Source organism: Coregonus lavaretus (assembly GCF_964263955.1).
Source record: "Coregonus lavaretus genome assembly, chromosome: 20".
NCBI lineage: Eukaryota > Metazoa > Chordata > Actinopteri > Salmoniformes > Salmonidae > Coregonus > Coregonus lavaretus.
The window spans coordinates 40,555,847-40,583,022 of record NC_140007.1 but is presented as its reverse complement, the minus strand read 5'-3'; the positions used below and the strand labels follow the sequence as shown (position 1 = coordinate 40,583,022).

Here is a 27,176-nt window from a genome sequence, read left to right as displayed (position 1 = left end):
TACCCAAGAAGACTCAAGGCTGTAATCGCTGCCAAAGGTGCTTTAACAAAGTACTAAGTAAAGGGTCTGAATACTTATGTAAATGTCATATTTCAGTTTTTTATTTGTAATACATTTGCACACATTTATAAAAACCAGTTTTTGCTTTGTCATTATGGGGTATTGTGTGTAGATTAATGAGGGGAAAACAATTTAATCAATCTTAGAATAAGGCTGTAACGTAACAAAGTGGAAAAAGTCAAGGGTTCTGAATACTTTCCGAATGCACTGTATATAGTATACCTTATAATGATCTCATAGGATGTAGCAAACACAAATGTTATAGCCATGTTGGTTTGTTTGAGTACCTAACTATGATCGAGCACATTGCATTCTTGCATACAGTGAGGGGAAAAAAGTATTTGATCCTCTGCTGATTTTGTACGTTTGCCCACTGACAAAGACATGATTAGTCTATAATTTTAATGGTAGGTTTATTTGAACAGTGAGAGACAGAATAACAACAAAAAAATCCAGAAAAACACATGTCAAAAATGTTATAAATTGATTTGCATTTTTAATGAGGGAAATAAGTATTTGACCCCTCTGCAAAACATGACTTAGTACTTGGTGGCAAAACCCTTTTTGGCAATCACAGAGGTCAGACGTTTCTTGTAGTTGGCCACCAGGTTTGCACACATCTCAGGAGGGATTTTGTTCCACTCCTCTTTGCAGAACTTCTCCAAGTCATTAAGGTTTCGAGGCTGATGTTTGGCAACTCGAACCTTCAGCTCCCTCCACAGATTTTCTATGGGATGAAGGTCTGGAGACTGGCTAGGCCACTCCAGGACCTTAATGTGCTTCTTCTTGAGCCACTCCTTTGTTGCCTTGGCCGTGTGTTTGGGTCATTGTCATGCTGGAATACCCATCCACGACCCATTTTCAATGCCCTGGCTGAGGGAAGGAGGTTCTCACCCAAGATTTGACGGTACATGGCCCCGTCCATCGTCCCTTTGATGCGGTGAAGTTGTCCTGTCCCCTTAGCAGAAAAACACCCCCAAAGCATAATGTTTCCACCTCCATGTTTGACGGTGGGGATGGTGTTCTTGGGGTCATAGGCAGCATTCCTCCTCCTCCAAACACGTTGAGTTGATGCCAAAGAGCTCGATTTTGGTCTCATCTGACCACAACACTTTCACCCAGTTCTCCTCTGAATCATTCAGATATTCATTGGCAAACTTCAGACGGCCCTGTATATGTGCTTTCTTGAGCAGGGGGACCTTGCGGGCGCTGCAGGATTTCAGTCCTTCACGGCGTAGTGTGTTACCAATTGTTTTCTTGGTGACTATGGTCCCAGCTGCCTTGAGATCATTGACAAGATCCTCCCGTGTAGTTCTGGGTTGATTCCTCACCGTTCTCATGATCATTGCAACTCCACAAGGTGAGATCTTGCATGGAGCCCCAGGCCGAGGGAGATTGACAGGTCTTTTGTGTTTCTTCCATTTGCGAATAATCGCACCAACTGTTGTCACCTTCTCACCAAGCTACTTGGCGATGGTCTTGTAGCCCATTCCAGCCTTGTGTAGGTCTACAATCTTGTCCCTGACATCCTTGGAGAGCTCTTTGGTCTTGGCCATGGTGGAGAGTTTGGAATCTGATTGACTGATTGCTTCTGTGGACAGGTGTCTTTTATACAGGTAACAAGCTGAGATTAGGAGCACTCCCTTTACGAGTGTGCTCCTAATCTCAGGTCAAATACTTATTTCCCTAATTAAAATGCAAATCAATTTATAACATTTTTGACGTGCGTTTTTCTGAATTTTGTTGTTGTTATTCTGTCTCTCACTGTTCAAATAAACCTACCATTAAAATTATAGACTGATAATTTCTTTGTCAGTGGGCAAATGTACAAAATCAGCAGGGGATCAAATACTTTTTTCCCTCACTGTACATACTCATTGCCCAAGAATATGTATAGTGATGCTTGATGCAGTTCAGACAGGAAAACCTGTTTTTCCTGCTGTGAGAGGTAATGTTAACAAAGCTCTGTGTGCATCTGTCACATTCAATTATTAAATAGTCTGTAGAAGCAGATCTCATCAGGCCTTTCAGTTATTATTCACCTGTAAACTGAGTGTTAATGTAACCTACCTCCTCCCAAGAGCACAGCAGACAGGGAAGAGGTAAGGGGAAGCAGGGGATTATTGTTAGGGGGGAACAGGAAGTGTGCAACATTAATATGGGCACTTACACCAACAAATGAAATACAGTACACTGCAATATCAGGAAACTATACAAGATTTTGTGTAATTAAATCAAATTCAATTAAACACTTGGTAGACTAACTGTTTACTCCATAGGACTGAAGAACAGGGGGTTCCCCAACACTGGACAGGGTGAGAGTGACCCCATAGAGCTGCTACCCAGGTGCTGCAGCTTCCTCTCCTGAAGTCTTCAGAAAGGGCGTCGTCTTGTCTTAGCGCTGGTCAGTGAGTCAACAAGCGCAGTAAAAAGGTACGCTTGGATTAGCTTGATGATATGTTTTTAATCATTCCTGCATGGTGATGCCAAAGACAAATATCCATCCTTGGATGGAGAATAGTCTATTCTTGTTGAAATCAAATCAAATTGTGTTTGTCACATGCGTGCTTACGAGCCCTTCCCAACAATGCAGAGTAAAAAACAAAAAAACAAAAATTGTAACACAAGATAAATAAAGTACACAAGAATGAAGCTATATATAGGGAGTACCAGTACCAGAACAAAGTACATGAAGGCAGGGTGAAGTGACTAGGCATCAGGATAGATAATAATACGGTATTTGAGGTAGATATGTACATGAAGGCAGGGTAAAGTGACTAGGCATCAGGAAGAATAATAATAAGGTAGGATAATAATAAGGTATTTGAGGTAGATATGTACATGAAGGCAGGGTAAAGTGACTAGGCATCAGGATAGATAATAATAATAAGGTATTTGAAGTAGATATGTACATGAAGGCAGGATAAAGTGACTAGGCATCAGGATAGATAATAATACGGTATTTGAGGTAGATATGTACATGAAGGCAGGGTAAAGTGACTAGGCATCAGGATAGATAATAATAAGGTATTTGAGGTAGATATGTACATGAAGGCAGGGTAAAGTGACTAGGCATCAGGATATATAATAATAAGGTATTTGAGGTAGATATGTACATGAAGGCAGGGTAAAGTGACTAGGCATCAGGATAGATAATAATAATACGGTATTTGAGGTAGATATGTACATGAAGGCAGGGTAAAGTGACTAGGCATCAGGATAGATAATAATAAGGTATTTGAGGTAGATATGTACATGAAGGCAGGGTAAAGTGACTAGGCATCAGGATATATAATAATAAGGTATTTGAGGTAGATATGTACATGAAGGCAGGGTAAAGTGACTAGGCATCAGGATAGATAATAATAATACGGTATTTGAGGTAGATATGTACATGAAGGCAGGGTAAAGTGACTAGGCATCAGGATAGATAATAATAAGGTATTTGAGGTAGATATGTACATGAAGGCAGGGTAAAGTGACTAGGCATCAGGATAGATAATAATAAGGTATTTGAGGTAGGTATGTACATGAAGGCAGGGTAAAGTGACTAGGCATCAGGATAGATAATAATAATAAGGTATTTGAGGTAGATATGTACATGAAGGCAGGGTAAAGTGACTAGGCATCAGGATAGATAATAATAAGGTATTTGAGGTAGATATGTACATGAAGGCAGGGTAAAGTGACTAGGCATCAGGATAGATAGTAATAAGGTATTTGAGGTAGATATGTACATGAAGGTAGGGTAAAGTGACTAGGCATCAGGATAGATAATAATAATAAGGTGTTTGAGGTAGATATGTACATGAAGGCAGGGTAAAGTGACTAGGCATCAGGATAGATAATAATAAGGTATTTGAGGTAGATATGTACATGAAGGCAGGGTAAAGTGACGAGGCATCAGGATAGATAATAATAAGGTATTTGTGGTAGATATGTACATGAAGGCAGGGTAAAGTGACTAGGCATCAGGAAGGATAATAATAAGGTATTTGAGGTAGATATGTACATGAAGGCAGGGTAAAGTGACTAGGCATCAGGATGGATAATAATAAGGTATTTGTGGTAGATATGTACATGAAGGCAGGGTAAAGTGACTAGGCATCAGGAAGGATAATAATAAGGTATTTGAGGTAGATATGTACATGAAGGCAGGGTAAAGTGACTAGGCATCAGGATAGATAGTAATAAGGTATTTGAGGTAGATATGTACATGAAGGCAGGGTAAAGTGACTAAGCATCAGGATAGATAATAATACGGTATTTGAGGTAGATATGTACATGAAGGCAGGGTAAAGTGACTAGGCATCAGGACGGATAATAATAAGGTATTTGAGGTAGATATGTACATGAAGGCAGGATAAAGTGACTAGGCATCAGGATAGATAATAATAAGGTATTTGAGGTAGATATGTACATGAAGGCAGGGTAAAGTGACTAGGCATCAGGATAGATAACAATAATAAGGTATTTGAGGTAGATATGTACATGAAGGCAGGATAAAGTGACTAGGCATCAGGATAGATAATAATAAGGTATTTGTGGTAGATATGTACATGAAGGCAGGGTAAAGTGACTAGGCATCAGGAAGGATAATAATAAGGTATTTGAGGTAGATATGTACATGAAGGCATGGTAAAGTGACTAGGCATCAGGATAGAGAGTAATAAGGTATTTGAGGTAGATATGTACATGAAGGCAGGGTAAAGTGACTAGGCATCAGGAAGAATAATAATACGGTATTTGAGGTAGATATGTACATGAAGGCAGGGTAAAGTGACTAGGCATCAGGATAGATAGTAATAAGGTATTTGAGGTAGATATGTACATGAAGGCAGGGTAACGTGACTAGGCATCAGGATAGATAATAATAATAAGGTATTTGAGGTAGATATGTACATGAAGGCAGGGTAAAGTGACTAGGCATCAGGATAGATAATAATAAGGTATTTGAGGTAGATATGTACATGAAGGCAGGGTAAAGTGACTAGGCATCAGGACGGATAATAATAAGGTATTTGAGGTAGATATGTACATGAAGGCCGGGTAAAGTGACTAGGCATCAGGATAGATAATAATAAGGTATTTGAGGTAGATATGTACATGAAGGCAGGGTAAAGTGACTAGGCATCAGGACGGATAATAATAAGGTATTTGAGGTAGATATGTACATGAAGGCAGGATAAAGTGACTAGGCATCAGGATAGATAATAATAAGGTATTTTAGGTAGATATGTACATGAAGGCAGGGTAAAGTGACTAGGCATCAGGATAGATAATAATAAGGTATTTGAGGTAGATATGTACATGAAGGCAGGGTAAAGTGACTAGGCATCAGGATAGATAATAATAAGGTATTTGAGGTAGATATGTACATGAAGGCTGGGTAAAGTGACTAGGCATCAGGATGGATAATAATAAGGTATTTGAGGTAGATATGTACATGAAGGCAGGGTAAAGTGACTAGGCATCAGGATAGATAATAATAAGGTATTTGTGGTAGATATGTACATGAAGGCAGGGTAAAGTGACTAGGCATCAGGAAGGATAATAATAAGGTATTTGAGGTAGATATGTACATGAAGGCAGGATAAAGTGACTAGGCATCAGGATAGATACTAATAAGGTATTTGAGGTAGATATGTATATGAAGGCAGGGTAAAGTGACTAGGCATCAGGAAGGATAATAATAAGGTATTTGAGGTAGATATGTACATGAAGGCAGGGTAAAGTGACTAGGCATCAGGATAGATAATATTAAGGTATTTGAGGTAGATATGTACATGAAGGCAGGGTAAAGTGACTAGGCATCAGGAAGGATAATAATAAGGTATTTGAGGTAGATATGTACATGAAGGCAGGGTAAAGTGACTAGGCATCAGGATAGATAATAATAAGGTATTTGAGGTAGATATGTACATGAAGGAAGGGTAAAGTGACTAGGCATCAGGACGGATAATAATAAGGTATTTGAGGTAGATATGTACATGAAGGCAGGATAAAGTGACTAGGCATCAGGATAGATAATAATAAGGTATTTGAGGTAGATATGTACATGAAGGCAGGGTAAAGTGACTAGGCATCAGGATAGATAATAATAAGGTATTTGAGGTAGATATGTACATGAAGGCAGGGTAAAGTGACTAGGCATCAGGATAGATAATAATAAGGTATTTGAGGTAGATATGTACATGAAGGCTGGGTAAAGTGACTAGGCATCAGGATGGATAATAATAAGGTATTTGAGGTAGATATGTACATGAAGGCAGGATAAAGTGACTAGGCATCAGGATAGATAATAATAAGGTATTTGAGGTAGATATGTACATGAAGGCAGGGTAAAGTGACTAGGCATCAGGATAGATAATATTAAGGTATTTGAGGTAGATATGTACATGAAGGCAGGGTAAAGTGACTAGGCATCAGGAAGGATAATAATAAGGTATTTGAGGTAGATATGTACATGAAGGCAGGGTAAAGTGACTAGGCATCAGGATAGATAATAATAAGGTATTTGAGGTAGATATGTACATGAAGGCAGGGTAAAGTGACTAGGCATCAGGACGGATAATAATAAGGTATTTGAGGTAGATATGTACATGAAGGCAGGATAAAGTGACTAGGCATCAGGATAGATAATAATAAGGTATTTGAGGTAGATATGTACATGAAGGCAGGGTAAAGTGACTAGGCATCAGGATAGATAATAATAAGGTATTTGAGGTAGATATGTACATGAAGGCAGGGTAAAGTGACTAGGCATCAGGATAGATAATAATAAGGTATTTGAGGTAGATATGTACATGAAGGCTGGGTAAAGTGACTAGGCATCAGGATGGATAATAATAAGGTATTTGAGGTAGATATGTACATGAAGGCAGGGTAAAGTGACGAGGCATCAGGATAGATAATAATAAGGTATTTGTGGTAGATATGTACATGAAGGCAGGGTAAAGTGACTAGGCATCAGGAAGGATAATAATAAGGTATTTGAGGTAGATATGTACATGAAGGCATGGTAAAGTGACTAGGCATCAGGATAGAGAGTAATAAGGTATTTGAGGTAGATATGTACATGAAGGCAGGGTAAAGTGACTAGGCATCAGGATAGATAATAATAAGGTATTTGAGGTAGATATGTACATGAAGGCAGGGTAAAGTGACTAGGCATCAGGACGGATAATAATAAGGTATTTGAGGTAGATATGTACATGAAGGCAGGATAAAGTGACTAGGCATCAGGATAGATAATAATAAGGTATTTTAGGTAGATATGTACATGAAGGCAGGGTAAAGTGACTAGGCATCAGGATAGATAATAATAATAAGGTATTTGAGGTAGATATGTACATGAAGGCAGGGTAAAGTGACTAGGCGTCACGATAGACAATAATAAGGTATTTGAGGTAGATATGTACATGAAGGCAGGGTAAAGTGACTAGGCATCAGGATAGATAATAATAATAAGGTATTTGAGGTAGATATGTACATGAAGGCAGGGTAAAGTGACTAGGCATCAGGATAGATAATAATAAGGTATTTGAGGTAGATATGTACATGAAGGCAGGGTAAAGTGACTAGGCATCAGGATAGATTATAATAATAAGGTATTTGAGGTAGATATGTACATGAAGGCAGGGTAAAGTGACTAGGCATCAGGATAGATAATAATACGAGTAAAATTAAGAGAGGACCAGCAGCATATGATGTGTGTGAAAGTGTTTGTGTGTGTGTGTGTGTGTGTGTGTGTATGTAGTGTATGTGAATGTGTGTGGGTTTTCTGTTAGAGTGTCAGTGTAGCGTTAGTGTGTATATAGTGCATACATATAGTATTTTGAGTGTGCACAGAGTCAGTGCAAGATAGGGTGAATGCAGATAGTCCGTGTAACCGTTAATGAACTATTTAGCAGTCTTATGCCTTGGAGGTAGAAGCTGTCTCCGAGCCTGTTGGTCCGAGAGCCGATGCTGCGGTACCATTTGGGCGGCAGGTAGCTTAGTGGTTAAGAGCGTTTTGCCAGAAACCGAAAGGTCGCTGGCTCTAATCCCCGAGTCGACTAGGTGAAAAATCTGTCGATGTGCCCTTGAGCAAGGCACTTAACCCTAATTGCTCCTGTAAGTCTCTCTGGATAAGAGCGTCTGCGAAATGACTAAAATGTAAAAAATGTGTCTGGTTTTAATCTCCTTGCACTTCCTCCTATCTTGCTCTTTTTTGGATTGTGTGTAATTCAAACATTTTTGACTTTATGATTATTTTACACTTTAGTCATTTAGCAGACACTCTTATCCAGAGCGACTTACAGTTAGTGAGTGCATACATTTTTCATACTGGCCCCCCCGTGGGAATTGAACCCACAACCCTGGCGTTGCAAGCGCCATGCTCTACCAACTGAGCTACAGGAGGCCCTGAAACATGAAACATGACATAATACAGAACATTGATACACAACAACAGCTCAAGGACAGAACTACATTAATTTAAAAATGGCACACAGCCTACATATCAATACATACACACAAAATATATTGGTCAAATAGGGGAGAGGCGTTGTGCCGTGAGGTGTTGCTTTATCTGTTTTTTTAAACCAGGTTTGATGTTCATTTGAGCAATATGAGATGGAGTTCCATGCAATGTTTTATGCATGTTTGAAGAAAGAAAATGATACTTTCTGTATTAGTATTAAGCAGCTTGTTGGGCCATGAGGGGTAGGCTTAATGGATCATGATGAACGGATATCAAAATTGTCAGGCAAAATGACATTCAATGATGAGACAACTGTTAAACCTCTAGTTACTGCTCACTGCTCAACAATGCCTGACAATGATCAGATCAAATCAAATCATTTCAAATACTCCAGAAGTTATCTATCTCACCAAAAGAGAAGGGACCTAATTCTGCACTAGACTGGACTTGAAACACCAAATAAATGTGTTTTCAACCTCTTCCGTTAGTGCTCCCAGTCCCTGTCAAGGTGTTGCACAACACTTGCTTAAGTGGTGTTAAAACACACCGTGTCATGTTTCAGAACATCTCGGGATGATGTGTTTCAATACTCCATTAAAATTAAGGTTTCATCTCCTTCAAGTTGGTGGCAGCTCAGTTGCCACTAGTTTTGGTGTTACAAAGCACTTCATTTTAACAGTGTAGAATATATGGAGAGAACGCTTCAGAATATTAGGGATCAATGAAAGAAAGCCATGTAAAAACATGTACAGTGAGGGAAAAAAGTATTTGATCCCCTGCTGATTTTGTACGTTTGCCCACTGACAAAGACATGATCAGTCTATAATTTTAATGGTAGGTTTATTTGAACAGTGAGAGACAGAATAACAACAAAAAAATCCAGAAAAACGCTTGTCAAAAATGTTATAAATAGATTTGCATTTTAATGATGGAAATAAGTATTTGACCCCCTCTCAATCAGAAAGATTTCTGGCTCCCAGGTGTCTTTTATACAGGTAATGAGCTGAGATTAGGAGCACACTCTTAAAGGGAGTGCTCCTAATCTCAGTTTTTTACCTGTATAAAAGACACCTGTCCACAGAAGCAATCAATCAATCAGATTCCAAACTCTCCACCATGGCCAAGACCAAAGAGCTCTCCAAGGATGTCAGGGACAAGATTGTAAACCTACACAAGGCCGGACTGGGCTACAAGACCATCGCCAAGCAGCTTGGTGAGAAGGTGACAACAGTTGGTGCGATTAAACGCAAATGGAAGAAACACAAAAGACCTGTCAATCTCCCTTGGCCTGGGGCTCCATGCAAGATCTCACCTCGTGGAGTTGCAATGATCATGAGAACGGTGAGGAATCAGCCCAGAACTACACGGGAGGATCTTGTCAATTATCTCAAGGCAGCTGGGACCATAGTCACCAAGAAAACAATTTGTAACACACTACGCCGTGAAGGACTGAAATCCTGCAGCGCCCGCAAGGTCCCCCTGCTCAAGAAAGCACATATACAGGCCCGTCTGAAGTTTGCCAATGAACATCTGAATGATTCAGAGGAGAACTGGGTGAAAGTGTTGTGGTCAGATGAGACCAAAATCGAGCTCTTTGGCATCAACTCAATTTACCGTGTTTGGAGGAGGAGGAATGCTGCCTATGACCCCAAGAACACCATCCCCACCGTCAAACATGGAGGTGGAAACATTATGCTTTGGGGGTGTTTTTCTGCTAAGGGGACAGGACAACTTCACCACATCAAAGGGACGATGGACGGGGCCATGTACCGTCAAATCTTGGGTGAGAACCTCCTTCCCTCAGCCAGGGCATTGAAAATGGGTCGTGGATGGGTATTCCAGCATGACAATGACCCAAAACACACGGCCAAGGCAACAAAGGAGTGGCTCAAGAAGAAGCACATTAAGGTCCTGGAGTGGCCTAGCCAGTCTCCAGACCTCAATCCCATAGAAGATCTGTGGAGGGAGCTGAAGGTTCGAGTTGCCAAACGTCAGCCTCGAAACCTTAATGACTTGGAGAAGATCTGCAAAGAGGAGTGGGACAAAATCTCTCCTGAGATGTGTGCAAACCTGGTGGCCAACTACAAGAAACGTCTGACCTCTGTGATTGCCAACAAGGGTTTTGCCACCAAGTACTAAGTCATGTTTTGCAGAGGGGTTAAATACTTATTTCCCTCAATAAAATGCAGATCAATTGATAACATTTTTGACATGCGTTTTTCTGGATTTTTTTGTTGTTATTCTGTCTCTCACTGTTCAAATAAACCAACCATTAAAATGATAGACTGATCATTTCTTTGTCAGTGGGCAAACGTACAAAATCAGCAGGGGATCAGCACGGCGCTTTTTTTGTTGTTATTCTGTCTCTCACTGTTCAAATAAACCAACCATTAAAATGATAGACTGATCATTTCTTTGTCAGTGGGCAAACGTACAAAATCAGCTGGTAGAGCACGACGCTTGTAACGCCAAGGTAGTGGGTTCGATCCCCGGGACCACCCATACACAAAAAAAATGTATGCACGCATGACTGTAAGTCGCTTTGGATAAAAGCGTCTGCTAAATGGCTTATTATTATTATTATTATTATTAGGAGCCCCATTAGCTGTTGCGAAAGCAGCAGCAACTCTTCCTGAGGTCCACACAAAACATGAAACATGACATAATACAGAACATTGATAGACAAGAACAGCTCAAGGACAGAACTACATTAATAAAAAAATGGCACACAGCCTACATATCAATACATACACACAAAATATCTAGGTCAAATAGGGGAGAGGCGTTGTGCCGTGAGGTGTTGCTTTATCTGTTTTTTTTAAACCAGGTTTGCTGTTCATTTGAGCAATATGAGATGGAAGGGAGTTCCATGCAATAATGGCTCTATACAATACTGTACGCTTTCTTGAATTTGTTCTGGATTTGGGGACTGTGAAAAGACCCCTGATGGCATGTCTGGTGGGGTAAGTGTGTGTGTCAGAGCTGTGTGTAAGTTGACTATGCGAACAATTTCAACATATTAATGTTTCTTATAAAAAGAAGAAGTGATGCAGTCAGTCTCTCCTCAACTCTTAGCCAAGAGAGACTGGCATGCATAGTATTTATATCAGCCCTCTGATTACAATGAAGAGCAAGATGTGCCGCTCTGTTCTGGGCCAGCTGCAGCTTAACTAGGCCTTTCTTTACGCGCTTAGGGTCGGAATTCCCTCCTAGGTGTATTAAGCTATAGGCTAACTGTATAAAGCTACACTACATGACCAAAAGTATGTGGACACCTGCTTGTCGAACAGCTCATTCCAAAATCATGGCCATTAATATGGAGTTAGTCCCCCCTTTGCTGCTATAACAGCCTCCACTCTTCTAGGAAGGGTTTCCACTAGATGTTGGAACGTTGCTGCAGGGACTTGCTTCACTTCAGCCACAAGAGCATTAGTGAGGTCGGGCACTGATGTTGGGCGATTAGGCCTGGCTCGCAGTCGGCGTTCAAATTCATCCCAAAGGTGTTTGATGGGGTTGAGGTCAGGGCTCTGTGCAGGCCAGTCAAGTTCTACCACACCAATCTTGACAAACCATTTCTGTATGGACCTCGCTTTGTGCACGGGGGCATTGTCATGCTGAAACAGGAAAGGGCCTTCCCCAAACTGTTGCCACAAAGTTGGAAGCACAGAATAATCTAGAATGTCATTGTATGCTGTAGCGTTAAGATTTCCCTTCACTGGAACTAAGGAGCCTAGCCCGAACCATGAAAAACAGCCCCAGACCATTATGCATTGGGGCAGGTAGTGTTCTCCTGGCATCCGCCAAACCCAGATTCATCTGTCGGACTGCCAGATGGTGAAGCGTGATTCATCACTCCAGAGAATGCATTTCCACTCCACGTTGAAAGTCACTGAGCTCTTCAGTAAGACCATTCTACTACCAATGTTTCTCTATGGAGATCGCATTGCTGTGTGCTCAATTTTATATACCTGTCAGAAATGGGTGTGGCTGAAATAGCCAAATCCACTAATTTGAAGGGGTGTCCACATACAGTGCCTTTGGAAAGTATTCAGACCCTTTGACTTTTTCCACATTTTGTTAGGTTACAGCCTTATTTTAAAATTGATTAAATTGTTTTTTTTCCCCTCATCAATCTACACACAATACTCCATAATGACAAAGCAAAATATTATGTTTGGCCAATGTATAAATAAATAAAAACTGAAATATCACATTTCCATAAGTATTCAGACCCTTTACTCAGTACTTTGTTGAAGCACCTTTGGCAGCGATTACAGCCTTGAGTCTTCTTGGGTATGACGCTACAAGCTTGGCACACCTGAATTTGGGGAGTTTCTCCCATTACTCTCTGCAGATCCTCTCAAGCTCTGTCAGGTTGGATGGTGAGCGTCATTGCACAGCTATTTCAGGTCTCTCCAAAGATGTTTGATCGGGTTCAAGTACGGGCTCTGGCTGGGCCACTCAAGGACATTCAGAGACTTGTCCCGAAGCCACTCCTGTGTTGTCTTGGCTGTGTGCTTAGGGTCGTTGTCTTGTTGGAAGGTGAACCTTCACCCCAGTCTGAGGTCCTGAGCGCTCTGGAGCAGGTTTTCATCAAGGATCTCTCTGTACTTTGCTCCATTCACCTTTGCCTCGATCCTGACTAGTCTCCCAGTCCCTGCTGCTGAAAAACATCCCCACAGCATGATGCTGCCACCACCATGCTTCACCGTAGGGATGGTGCCAGGTTTCCTTCAGACGTGATGCTTGGCATTCAGGCCAAAGAGTTCAATCTTGGTTTCATCAGACCATAGAATCTTGTTTCTCATGGTCTGAGAGTCTTTAGGTGCCTTTTGGCAAACTCCAAGCGGGCTGTCATGTGCCTTTTACTGAGGAGTGGCTTCCGTCTGGTCACTCTACCATAAAGGATTGATTGGTGAAGTGCTGCAGAGATGGTTGTCCTTCTGGAAGGTTCTCCCATCTCTAGTTCTGTCAGAGTGACCGTCAGGTTCTTGGTCACCTCCCTGACCAAGGCCCTTCTCCCTCGATTGCTCAGTTTGGCCGGGCGGCCAGCTCTAGGAAGAGTCTTGGTGGTTCCAAACTTCTTCCATTTAAGAATGATGGAGGCCACTATGTTCTTGGGGACCTTCAATGCTACAGAAATGTTTTGCTACCCTTCCCCAGATCTGTGCCTCGACACAATCCTGTCTCGGAGCTCTACGGACAATTCCTTCCACCTCATGGCTTGTTTTTTTTTATGAATTTGCAAAAATGTCTAAAAACCTGTTTTCGCTTTGTCATTATGGGTTATTGTGTGTAGGTTGCTGAGTTTTTGTTGTTGTTTTAATCCATTTTAGAATAAGTCTGTAACGTAACAAAATGTGGAAAAAGTCAAGGGGTCTGAATACTTTCCGAAGACACTGTACTTTTGTATATATAGTTTAGATTGGGGGTCAGTCTCTCAACAATTCTGTCTTGTTCTTGGCTCTCTACCATATTTCTTTACTTGGAAAATTGCCCTTTTTTTCTGCATGTCTGGCATTTGCACTGTATTTCTTCTGTAGTTATCATAGCAATGTTTTTGAAAGCTGTTTTATGTTGATGTTGCTTTACTCTTTTAAGGGATGATGGCATTGCGTTATTAACATAACAATATATTTTATTTTATCTTTATTTAACATGTATTTAACTAGGCAAGTCAATTAAGAACAAATTCTTATTTACAATGACGGCCTACCAAGAGGCAAAAGGCCTCCTGCGGGGACGGGGGCTGGGATGAAAAAAAAAAATATAGGACAAAACACACATCACGACAAGAGAGACACCACAACACTACATAAAGAGAGACACCACAACACTACATAAAGAGAGACACCACAACACTACATAATGAGAGACCTAAAACAACACAGCATGGCAGCAACACATGACAACACAGCATGGTAGCAACACAACATGACAACAACACGGTAGCAACACAACATGACAACACAGCATGGTAGCAACACATGACAACAACACGGTAGCATCACAACATGACAACACAGCATGGTAGCAACACAACATGACAACAACACGGTAGCAACACAACATGACAACAACACGGTAGCAACACAACATGACAACAACACGGTAGTAAATGAAAACATTTCTGTTTGTCGTAGTCCCTCCACTGTCCTGTTGAGGACTTTTATCTTATTCTCATTACTGAATTAGGGCGTTCAGGGTCTCCCAAGTGACGCAGCGGTCTAAGGCTACAGATCCGGGTTCGATCCCAGGCTGTGTCGCAAGCCGGATGCGACCGGGAGACCCATGAGGTGACACACAATTGGCCCAGCGTCGTCCGGGTTAGGGGAGGGTTTGGCCGGCTACTTGTCCCATCGCGCTCTAGCGACTCCTGCAGCGGGCCGGGCGTATGCACGCTGACACGGTCGCCAATTGTACGCGTTTCCTCCAACATATTGGTGCGGCTGGCTTCCAGGTTAAGCGAGCAGTGTGTCAAGAAGCAGTGCGGCTTGGCAGGGTCGTGTTTCGGAGAACGCACGGCTCTGGACCTTCGCCTCTCCCGAGAGTTAGATGAACATGACTCTAACTGGCAGCAGAAGGCTTTTACAGTAACCAAAACCAGCTGTGATTTCCTAATACATCAATGTGGCTTTGATTGAATTGAGCCAAAAGCAGTATGCTATGTAGGGAATATGGTGCCATTTGGAATGGTATGTTTGGATATAGTACATTATTAGATGTCCTTTATTCCTGTCTCTTCCAGCTCTGCTTCACCATGGCACAGTGGATGCAGATGAAACAGCTGATCCCCTATCTGGCCCCACAGATCCTCAACCAGCTCTATACCCCCTCCTTCCCCTTGGACGTGAGGTGCTACCTGGCCAACTGGATCGAAGAACAGAGATGGTATGACGCACGCAAGCAAGCACATACAATGTGAACCCCCTTTCCCATCACCCCACCCACCCTCTCTCCCACCCACCCACCCTCTCTCTCTCCTCTCCCCCCCCCCCCCCCCCCCCCCCCCTCCAGGGAGGACTTTGAGCCAGAGAAGGTAGACCAGGAGTCCCAGGCCGTGTCCCTGCTGGATCAGATAATCTCCTGCCTACAGAGTCTGGCCGGGCAGAACCCCAACGTGGTGGAGAGGATGAGGCTGCAGCACATCTCCAAGAACATGGTAGGCTACAGTACAGTAGGGATATAATAGAGCCTAAAGGGATACTCAAGCCTGTGTTGGTTCCTGTACAGGAGCAGTATGCCTACAATAGGGCAGGGGTGGGCAAACTACGGCCCATTCAATGTCGCACCCACCCCTGCTGTAGGACCAACCCAGGACTAGTAAAGGACCTAGCCAGGACTAGTACAGGGCCTAACCAGGACTAGTACAGGGCCTAACCAGGACTAGTACAGGGCCTAACCAGGACTAGTACAGGGCCTAACCAGGACTGGTACAGGGCCTACCCAGGACTAGTACAGGGCCTAACCAGGACTAGTACAGGGCCTAACTAGGACTAGTACAGGGCCTAACCAGGACTAGTACAGGGCCTAATCAGGACTGGTACAGGGCCTACCCAGGACTGGTACAGGGCCTACCCAGGACTAATACAGGGCCTAACCAGGACTGGTACAGGGCCTACCCAGGACTAGTACAGGGTCTAACCAGGACTAGTACAGGGCCTAACCAGGACTAGTACAGGGCCTACCCAGGACTAGTACAGGGCCTACCCAGGACTAGTACAGGGCCTACCCAGGACTAGTACAGGGCCTAACCAGGACTAGTACAGGGCCTAATCAGGACTGGTACAGGGCCTACCCAGGACTGGTACAGGGCCTACCCAGGATTGGTACAGGGCCTACCCAGGACTGGTACAGGGCCTAACCAGGACTGGTACAGGGCCTAACCAGGACTGGTACAGGGCCTAACCAGGACTGGTACAGGGCCTACCCAGGACTGGTACAGGGCCTACCCAGGACTAGTACAGGGCCTACCCAGGACTAGTACAGGGCCTAACCAGGACTAGTACAGGGCCTACCCAGGACTGGTACAGTTGACCTACTCAAAGCTGGTACAGTTGGCCTACTGTAGGGATACTCCTCAAGCCTACTGGTAGACTACATAGGCCTACTCAGAGCCTACTATTTAAATTGCTGCTGGTTTTGGTATGCAGGGCTCCCTTGAAAAGGAGACCTTGGTCTCAATCGGACTCCCTGCTTAAATTAAGGTTAGATAATACTCGTAGAAATGTCCTACTCACTGTTTACTGTCAGTGGGTGCTGTAGGTGGGTGTGGTGCAGGAATCAGGCGCAGGACGCAGAAAATTTGTCCAAAAGACTTTAGTGAAAGCACACTCAATACACGAGCCAAAAAGCCCGGAGGCGAGAAAATACGCACACAGGCGTAAACCAAAAGGCGCACTAACATGTGCGAAAATACCCTCCTAAACAGAGGAGGAAAACCACGAAGAGCAAACGGGCAACAGTAGCGCACAAACACGACAGCGAAACAATCACACACAACACCTGACAAACACAACGAGAACTTATAGGACACTAATTAGCGCTAAACGAAAACAGGTGTACAACATAAAGACAAAACCAAACGAAAATAGAAACATTCAACGGTGGCAGCTAGTACTCCGGAGACGACGACCGCCGAAGCCTGCCCGAGCAAGGAAGAGAGGCAGCCTCGGCCGAAACCGTGACAGTACCCCCCCCTTGACGCGCGGCTCCAGACGTGCGCCGACTCCGGCCTCGGGGACGACCAGGAGGACGCGGAGCAGGGCGCGTCGGGTGACTACGGTGGAATTCTGTCAGGAGAGACGGGTCCAAAATGTCTCTCCTCGGCACCCAGCACCGTTCCTCCGGGCCGTACCCCTCCCACTCCACCAGATATTGGAGACCCCCCATCCGACGTCTCGAATCCAAGATGGACCGCACGGAGTACGCCGGTGCCCCCTCGATGTCCAATGGGGGCGGAGGAGTCTCCCTGATTTCATCTTCCTGGAGTGGGCCAGCTACCACCGGCCTGAGAAGAGACACATGGAACGAGGGGTTAATATTTTTATACTCAATAGGCAGTTGTAATCTGTAACACACCTCGTTCAATCTTCTCAGGACTTTAAACGGCCCCACAAACCGCCGACCCAGTTTCCGACAGGGCAGGCGGAGGGGCAGGTTTCTGGTAGAGAGCCAGACTCGATCACCAGGTGCGTACACCGGCCCCTCACTGCGGTGGAGATCGGCGCTCGCCTTCTGACGACGGAGGGCCCGCTGCAGGTGGACGTGTGCAGCGTTCCACGTCTCCTCCGAGCGCCGCACCCACTCATCCACCGCAGGAGCCTCGATCTGGCTCTGCTGCCAAGGTGCCAGAACCGGCTGGTAACCTAACACACATTGGAAAGGGGTTAGGTTAGTTGAGGAATGGCGTAGGGAATTCTGGGCCATTTCTGCCCAGGGAACGTACCGTGCCCACTCCTCCGGCCGGTCCTGGCAGTATGATCTAAGAAACCTACCCACATCCTGGTTCACACGTTCCACCTGCCCATTACTCTCAGGATGGTAACCCGAGGTGAGGCTCACCGAGACCCCCAAACGCTCCATAAAGGCTCTCCAGACTCTGGAGGTGAATTGGGGACCTCGATCAGACACAATATCCTCGGGTACCCCGTAGTGCCGGAAAACATGGGTGAATAGAGCTTCGGCGGTCTGTAGGGCAGTAGGAAGGCCCGGCATAGGGAGCAAACGACAGGCCTTAGAGAACCGGTCCACAACAACCAGTATAGTAGTATTCCCCTGCGAGGAGGGCAGGTCAGTGATGAAGTCCACCGAGAGGTGAGACCATGGTCGTTGTGGAACGGGCAGGGGTTGTAACTTACCCCTAGGCAGATGTCTAGGCGCCTTACACTGGGCGCACACCGAGCAGGAGGAGACATAAACCCTCACATCCCTCGCCAACGTGGGCCACCAGTACTTAGCACTAAGGCAGTGCACTGTCCGGCCTATACCAGGATGTCCAGAGGAGGGTGACGTGTGAGCCCAATAGATCAATCGATCCCGAACCTCGAGCGGGACGTACGTCCGACCCTCCGGGCATTGAGGAGGACTAGGGTCGGTGCGCAACGCCCGCTCGATCTCAGCATCGACCTCCCACACTACCGGTGCCACCAGACAAGACTCCGGCAGTATGGGAGTGGGCTCCACGGACCTCTCCTCCGTGTCGTACCGCCGAGACAGTGCGTCTGCCTTACCGTTCTGTGACCCAGGGATGTACGTGATCTTAAATACGAACCGGGCCAAAAACATGTTCCACCGCGCCTGGCGAGGGTTCAGTCTCCTAGCTGCCCGGATGTACTCCAGGTTACGGTGGTCAGTCAAAATGAGGAAAGGGTGTTGAGCCCCCTCAAGCCAGTGCCTCCACACCTTTAGGGCCTGTACCACGACTAACAGCTCCCTGTCCCCTACGTCATAATTTCGCTCCGCCGGACTGAGCTTTTTGGAATAAAAAGCACAGGGGCGGAGTTTAGGTGGCGTGCCGGACCGTTGCGAAAGCACGGCTCCTATACCGGCCTCTGACGCGTCCACCTCTACCTGAAATGGTAAAGAGGGATCCGGATGCGCCAGCACCGGAGCCGAAGTAAACAGGTCCTTCAGCCTCCCAAAAGCCCTGTCCGCCTCGGCTGACCACTGCAAACGCACCGGACCCCCCTTTAAAAGATACGTTATGGGAGCTGCCACCTGTCCAAAACCCCGGATAAACCTCCGGTAGTAATTCGCAAACCCCAAAAACGGCTGCACCTCTTTAACAGTGGTTGGAGTTTGCCAATTACGCACGGCTGACACCCGGTCAACCTCCATCTTCACCCCTGACGCAGACAACTGATAACCCAAAAAGGAGATCGACTCCTGGAAAAACAGACACTTCTCTGCCTTGACATACAGGTCGTGCTCCAACAGCCTCCTCAACACACGGCGCACCAGGGCCACATGCTCGACTCGGGTAGACGAGTACACGAGAATGTCATCTATGTACACGACCACCCCCTGCCCCTGCATGTCCCTGAATATCTCATCCACGAATGATTGGAAAACTGAAGGAGCGTTCATCAACCCGTATGGCATGACAAGATACTCGTAATGCCCCGAGGTGGTACTAAATGCTGTCTTCCATTCATCGCCCTCCCTAATGCGCACCAAGTTGTAAGCGCTCCTGAGATCTAATTTAGTGAAAAAACGCGCCCCATGCAATGACTCCGTCATGGTCGCAATCAGAGGAAGTGGATAACTGTACTTCACCGTGATCTGATTGAGACTACGGTAATCAATGCACGGGCGTAACCCTCCATCCTTTTTCTTCACAAAAAAGAAACTCGAGGACGCAGGGGAAGTGGATGGCCGTATGTATCCTTGTCTCAGAGATTCGTCTATGTAAGTCTCCATAGCTCTCTTTTCCTCTTGAGACAGAGGATACACATGGCTCCGTGGGAGCGCAGCTCCTGCCTGGAGGTCTATCGCACAATCTCCCTGCCTATGGGGAGGCAACTGCGTCGCCCTCGACTTACTGAACACAATAGCCAAATCCTCATTCTCAGGGGGAATGTGCAATGCGGGCACCTGGTTTGGACTCTCCACCGAGGTAGCCCCCACGGAAACGCCTAAACATCGACCCACACACTGGGCAGACCACTCCATCAGAGCCCTCTCCTGCCACGAAATAGACGGGTTATGGATACTCAACCAGGGCATGCCCAGCACCACCGGATACGCAGGCGAGTCGATCAGAAATAGCTGGATAATCTCCTCATGACCCCCCTGCGCACACATCCTAAGTGGCGCCGTGACCTCCCTGATCAAGCCCGATCCCAACGGACGGCTATCTAGGGCATGAACGGGGAATGGGACGTCAACAGGAAGAAGGGGAATCCCTAATTCTAAACAAAATTTTCTATCAACAAAATTCCCAGCCGCGCCTGAATCTACCAGCGCCTTATGCTGGGAATGAGGTGCTACCTGTGGAAAACGCACAGGTATACAGAAGTGCGCAACAGAGAGCTCTGGGTAAGTGGGGCACCTACTCACCTGGATGGACTCCCCAGTGCGGAGTCTGTCGTCTTCTCCCCTAGGAGACCCTCCCCAGCACCTAGCCGCGGTGTGTCCTCCACGGCCACAGTTGGTGCAGGGGACGGCCCCCCTCGTACTCCGACCCCTCCTCTCTCTAGCGCCAGCGCCCCCAAGCTCCATCGGGCTCGGCTCGGAGGCGCTGGAGGATGAAATGGACGGACCCCCCTCGGAACGTCCGCGGGTAGCCAGCAGGGTGTCCAGCCTGATGGCAGGGTGTCCCTGCAGGCCAGCTCCCGACGGACGTCCTCTCGTAGACTACAGCGGTAGTGATCCATGAGGGCCCGCTCATTCCACCCTGCATCCGCCGCTAGAGTACGGAATTCTAAAGCGAACTCCTGGGCGCTCCTCCTCCCCTGCCGGAGGTAGAACAGACGCTCCCCCGCCGCTTTCCCCTCAGGTGGATGGTCAAACACAGCCCTGAAGCGGCGGGAGAACTCAGAGTAGGTGATGGTGGTGGCGTCTATTCTCCTCCACTCGGCGTTGGCCCATTCCAACGCCTTGCCGGTAAGACAGGAGATGAGGGCGGACACGCTCTCGTGTCCAGAGGGCGCCGGGTGCACGGTGGCCAGGTATAGCTCCACCTGTAGAAGGAAGCCCTGACACCCGGCAGCGGTCCCATCATAGGCCCTCGGGAGCGAGAGTCGAATTCCCCTGGGTTCCGGAGCCTGAATGGGCTGACTGGCCGATGGTGATGGTAGGGGAGGTGGAGTTGGGGGTGTCCCTCTGGTCTCCCAGCGTTGAAGGGTGTTTATAACGTCCTGCAGGGCGGTCCCGATACGAAGGATCTGGTCATTCTGCTCACGGACCCGATCCTCCAGAGACTCATGTGCTGCTGCGGCTCCTGCTGATTCCATCCTTCAGGTGTGTGATTCTGTCAGTGGGTGCTGTAGGTGGGTGTGGTGCAGGAATCAGGCGCAGGACGCAGAAAATTAGTCCAAAAGACTTTAGTGAAAGCACACTCAATACACGAGCCAAAAAGCCCGGAGGCGAGAAAATACGCACACAGGCGTAAACCAAAAGGCGCACTAACATGTGCGAAAATACCCTCCTAAACAGAGGAGGAAAACCACGAAGAGCAAACGGGCAACAGTAGCGCACAAACACGACAGCGAAACAATCACACACAACACCTGACAAACACAACGAGAACTTATAGGACACTAATTAGCGCTAAACGAAAACAGGTGTACAACATAAAGACAAAACCAAACGAACATAGAAACATTCAACGGTGGCAGCTAGTACTCCGGAGACGACGACCGCCGAAGCCTGCCCGAGCAAGGAAGAGAGGCAGCCTCGGCCGAAACCGTGACATTTACTTTACTTTATTCCCACAGGGCAGTCAAATACAGTATATTTAACTGGCATGCATGGTATTAATTAAGGTACACTGCAACAGAGAAACAAAAACAGTTTTCAGTACTGTGAGGGAACGTGTTATCCTCAGTAATATTGTAATCTACTATGTTGTCTGGTGATTGATGGGAACTATGCCTGTCTTCCAGAGTATTTTCCCAGCCTCTCTATCTCTCTCCTGCCTCTCCTTTCCTCCTTCCTCTCCTCTCCCTCCCTCTCTTCTCCTCTCCTTATGTATGGCCGTGTGGTTGATGTGAGCATTGACTGTGTTCCAGAGTATGTTCCGCTCCCAGCCCCTACAGCTGGTGCTGACTGTCAGAGATGTCCTGAGGAAGGAGAGGGAGCTGCTCAGCAGGGCGGTAAGTGTAACAGAGACTATGCTTTAACTCAGCGGTCTAACACGGTCACTTCCCCCACCCACCCTCACTGCTCTAACAGTCTACTCTCTCCGTAGTCTACCCAGATCCCCTCACTCCACTTTCTCCCGGCCCAAGCCCAGGACAGCATAGCCCAGATCCCCACCACCAGAGAATACCTCTAATACTCTGTCTTCTTCCTCCACAGTCTACCCAGATCCCGGCCATAGCCCACTTCTCTCAGGATCCCATGGCTGTAGCCCCCACCACCCGGGACGTGGACCTGCTGGTGCTAAAGGTGCTGGATATCCAGAACTGCAGACAGCAGATCCATCAGCTGCAGGAGGAGCTCAACTGGGAGAGGCAGAACTATGAGTCCATGCAGGGTGAGCAATACCAAATACACTTATTACTAAGAAGGGGAACAATGAGCATTTCCCCATAGCAAAACATGTCAGACTTAACTGTAATGCTAACACGAGTAGCGAATAGCTACATCATTGAACCCACAACCTTGCCGTGGCTAGCGGCACAGTCTTACCAGTTGGAACCTATACAAATCTTGAAGGGAGCAACAGAATCTAACATGACATAGGGTACTTTTTTTTATCTGGGTAAATGTTCTGACGAACTGGCCCAAGGCCATATCCCATTCCAGATTCAACACTGTCAATTCTAGAGCATGTAGCAGAGTTTATATGGAATCACCATGAAATCATCAGGGAATCAAGATTAGGTCAATTCACAGGAAACTAATGTTCCACTGTGTAATTTATGTATTTTGCAGCCAAAGATTGTCTCCAACCCTAACTTTTTAATAGCTTTTTAATATCGCCCAGGATACATTGACTACATTGTTGCCTGATAATAATAATAATAATATGCCATTTAGCAGACGCTTTTATCCAAAGCGACTCACAGTCATAGTTAAGTAGTACATTCTTTAAGTTCTGATGATAGAAGAAACGCAACATCCTACAATACCTGATTTGGCCAAAGTAGGTCACTGTCGACCTAATCTCAGGGCCATCTCATCCATTGGTGTCTTCAGTAACCTCCAAGACAGATCATCCCCTTAGCTACAGTCCTCTCACTTTGTTTCGATGTGTCACTCATGAACCTGCATTACCTCACAAGTGTTTGTCGTCCATTACCTTGCCACGTAGGTTCTGCAGGCTGAGCATGTCTAACTGACCGTTATAGACAACCAGGTGCTGCAGTTCGGGAGGCTGGTGAGCACGTAGGTGTTCAAAGCGCTCTTTATTATAATATTCAACGTCTCATCTTTCAAAATACATAGTCCTCTTAATCTACAGCCTTTCCCTCACTAAGACAACAAAAGCCCAAAAGTTACACAATTAGCAGGAGGGATGGGGGCAACTTCTTGTTGTGCGCCGTTCTCAAGTTCAGAACGCCTGTCAGTCAAAACCTTATACAGAGCTGTGAAGCGCAGAGCTCTGTCATGTATAGCATGTTAGTGTACAGCCACTGCGTTCCAATTTGGGTGTTTAGCAGTGCCCAAACCTGCCATTTTCAAGCCGGGTATGAGTATAAAGGGCTACAGGACACAATTATGATGCTAAAACTGATTAGACTGCGCAGACTAAACAGATGGCTTCTGTGTATTGCCTTCATGTGTACATGACACCACAAATACAGTTTACAAACAGGGAACACAAAATGAAGACCTGCAAAAATGAAAAAAATTTCAGCGTCTCTTTTCAGTGTCTCTCTTACTTTAGCAGACAGAAAGTAAAGGAAAACAACAGGTTTTAGACTAACAGTGAAATACTTACGGGCCCTTCCCAACAATGCAGAAAAAAACAAGGAATAAATACACAATGAGTAACGATAACTTGGCTATATACACAGGGTAGCAGTACTGAGTCAATGTGCAGGGGTACGAGGTAATGGAGGTAGATACTGTATGTACTTATAGGTAGGGGTAAAGTGACTAGGCAACAGGGTAGATAGTAAACAGTAGCAGCAGTGTATATGATGAGTCAAAAGAGATTAGTGCAAAAAGGGTCAATGCAGATATTCCGGGTAACTATTGGCTAACTATTTAACTAACTATTTAACATTCTTATAGCTTGGGGGTAGAAGCTGTTCAGGGTCCTGTTGGTTCCAGACTTGGTGCATCTGTACCGCTTGCTGTGCGGTAGCAGAGAGAACATTCTATGACTTGGGTGGCTGGAGTCTTTTTTTAGGGCCTTCCTCTGACACCGCCTGGTATAGAGGTCCTGGATGGCAGGGAGCTCGGCCCCAGTGATGTACTGGGCCGTACGCACTACCCTCTGTAGTGCCTTGCGGTTGGATGACAAACAGTTGCCATACCAAGTGGTGATGCATCCAGTCAAGATGCTCTCAATGGTGCAGCTGTATAACTTTTTGAGGATCTGAGGGCCCAAGCCAAATCCTTGTCGTGCCCTCTTCATGACTGTTGATGTGTGTGGACCATGATTGTTCCTTAGTGACACCGAGGCTCTTGAAGCTCTCGACCTGTTCCACAACAGCCCCATCGATGTGGATGGGGGCAAGCACGGACCTCCGTTTCCTGTAGTCCGAGATCAGTTCCTTTGTCTTGCTTACGTTGAGGGAGAGGTTTTTGTCCTGGCACCACACTGCCAGGTCTCTGACCTCCTCCCTGTAGGCTGTCTCGTCGTCGTCTGTGATAAGGCCAACCACCGTTGTGTCGTCTGCAAATTGAATGATGGTGTTGGAGTCATGCGCGGCCACACAGTTGTTGGTGAACCGGTAGTACAGGAGGGGACTAAGTACGCACCACTGAGGGGCCCTCGTGTTGAGGGTCAGCATGGTGAAGGTGTTGTTGCCTAGCCTCATCACCTGGGGTTGACCCGTCAGGACGTCCAGGATCCAGTTGCAGAGGGAGGTGTTTAGTCCCAGGGTCCTTAGCTTAGTGATGAGCTTGAAGGGCACAATGGTGTTGAACGCTGAGCTTTAGTCAGTTAACAGCATTCTCACGTAGGTGTTCCTTTTGTCCAGGTGGGAAAGGGCAGTGGTGTGGAGTGCAATAGACATTGTGTCATCTGTGGATCTGTTGGGGCGGTATGCGAATTGGAGTGGGTCCAGGGTGTCTGGGATGATGGCGTTGATGTGAGCCATGATCAGCCATGATCAGCCTTCCAAAGCATTTCATGGCTATAGATGTGAGTGCTACGGGGCGATAGTCATTTAGACAGGCTACCTTGGCGTTCTTGGGCACAGAGCTGATCTAGGATCACGTCCCCCCATCCGTGTAATCTTATAAATGCTAATCTAAAAGGGAAACTGATCCTAGATCACTAGCACTCCTATTTTGAGACAGTTTGTGAATACAGGCCCAGAGCTCATGGCGGACATTGTGTTCTGTGTCTGGTTGAAATTATGCCCAGTGAGCAGTGTTTTCCTCCAAGGCCCTCCGATAGACTAGCTTCCTGTTCAGGGGGTGTACTTGTACAGCTGGGCTCACTGTGATAGACTAGCTTTCTGTTCAGGGGGTGTACTTGTACAGCTGGGCTCACTGCGATAGACTAGCTTCCTGTTCAGGGGGTGTACTTGTACAGCTGGGCTCACGCTACAGAAACAAGAGATACAGGCTTCTGGCCAACGGGCCATTTTGGCTCGGACAAGGCCCCATAAAGATACAATATAACACATGATTGTAAATAAATATTGTATTTAATTGGGTGACAGGCCCCCTCCAGCCGACCCAGACCAATGGGATGGACCCCAGCATGTCAGAAGTCACCAAACTGCAGACTAACATCAACCAGCATGAGTATAATGGCCAAGTCATAGCCAAGGTAAGCCATTACGTAACATACACAATTGTTGTTCTCACGTGTGTGCTAGCCTGCTGTTGTTAAATCTGTCACAAAAGACTATACCTGAAGTTGTCCAATTAGAACACAGATTTCCATTGCAAAACATTGTGCGCCCTTGGTGGCAGGTAGCCTAACGGTTAGAGGATTGGGTCAGTAATTGAAAGGTTGCTGGTTTGAATACCTGAGCTGACAAGGTCAAAAAGATTGTCCATACGTGTATTGTAAGTGTCTCTCTATGGTTGGAGGGTCTTAACTATGTCTGTCTGTCTGTCTATGGCTGGAGGGTCTTAACTATGTCTGTCTGTCTGTCTGTCTATGGCCAGAGGGTCTTAACTATGTCTGTCTGTCTGTCTATGGCCGGAGGGTCTTAACTATGTTTGTCTGTCTGTCTATGGCCGGAGGGTCTTAACTATGTCTGTCTGTCTGTCTATGGCCGGAGGGTCTTAACTATGTCTGTCTGTCTGTCTATGGCCAGAGGGTCTTAACTATGTCTGTCTGTCTGTCTATGGCCGGAGGGTCTTAACTATGTTTGTCTCTCTGTCTATGGCCGGAGGGTCTTAACTATGTTTGTCTGTCTGTCTATGGCCGGAGGGTCTTAACTATGTCTGTCTGTCTCTCTATGGCCGGAGGGTCTTAACTATGTTTGTCTGTCTGTCTATGGCCGGAGGGTCTTAACTATGTCTGTCTGTCTCTCTATGGCCGGAGGGTCTTAACTATGTTTGTCTGTCTGTCTATGGCCGGAGGGTCTTAACTATGTTTGTCTGTCTGTCTATGGCCGGAGGGTCTTAACTATGTCTGTCTGTCTGTCTATGGCCGGAGGGTCTTAACTATGTCTGTCTGTCTGTCTATGGCCGGAGGGTCTTAACTATGTCTGTCTGTCTGTCTATGGCCGGAGGGTCTTAACTATGTTTGTCTGTCTGTCTATGGCCGGAGGGTCTTAACTATGTTTGTCTGTCTGTCTATGGCTGGAGGGTCTTAACTATGTCTGTCTGTCTGTCTATGGCCGGAGGG

General features: G+C 46.1%; 1 protein-coding gene across 1 annotated transcript in view; it reads left to right on the top strand.

Moving 5' to 3' along the window:
- The window catches only part of LOC311147728 (signal transducer and activator of transcription 6-like), a 72,559-nt gene that overhangs the window by 2,553 nt on the left and 42,830 nt on the right, over nt 1–27,176 (top strand). The window contains exons 3-8 of the mRNA XM_084184491.1: nt 2,340–2,493; nt 15,273–15,415; nt 15,542–15,686; nt 22,258–22,341; nt 22,547–22,724; nt 26,035–26,144. Coding sequence (XP_084040617.1) covers nt 15,285–15,415; nt 15,542–15,686; nt 22,258–22,341; nt 22,547–22,724; nt 26,035–26,144 — 648 coding nt within the window. The 5' untranslated portion in view covers nt 2,340–2,493; nt 15,273–15,284. The remainder of the gene's footprint in view (nt 1–2,339; nt 2,494–15,272; nt 15,416–15,541; nt 15,687–22,257; nt 22,342–22,546; nt 22,725–26,034; nt 26,145–27,176) is intronic.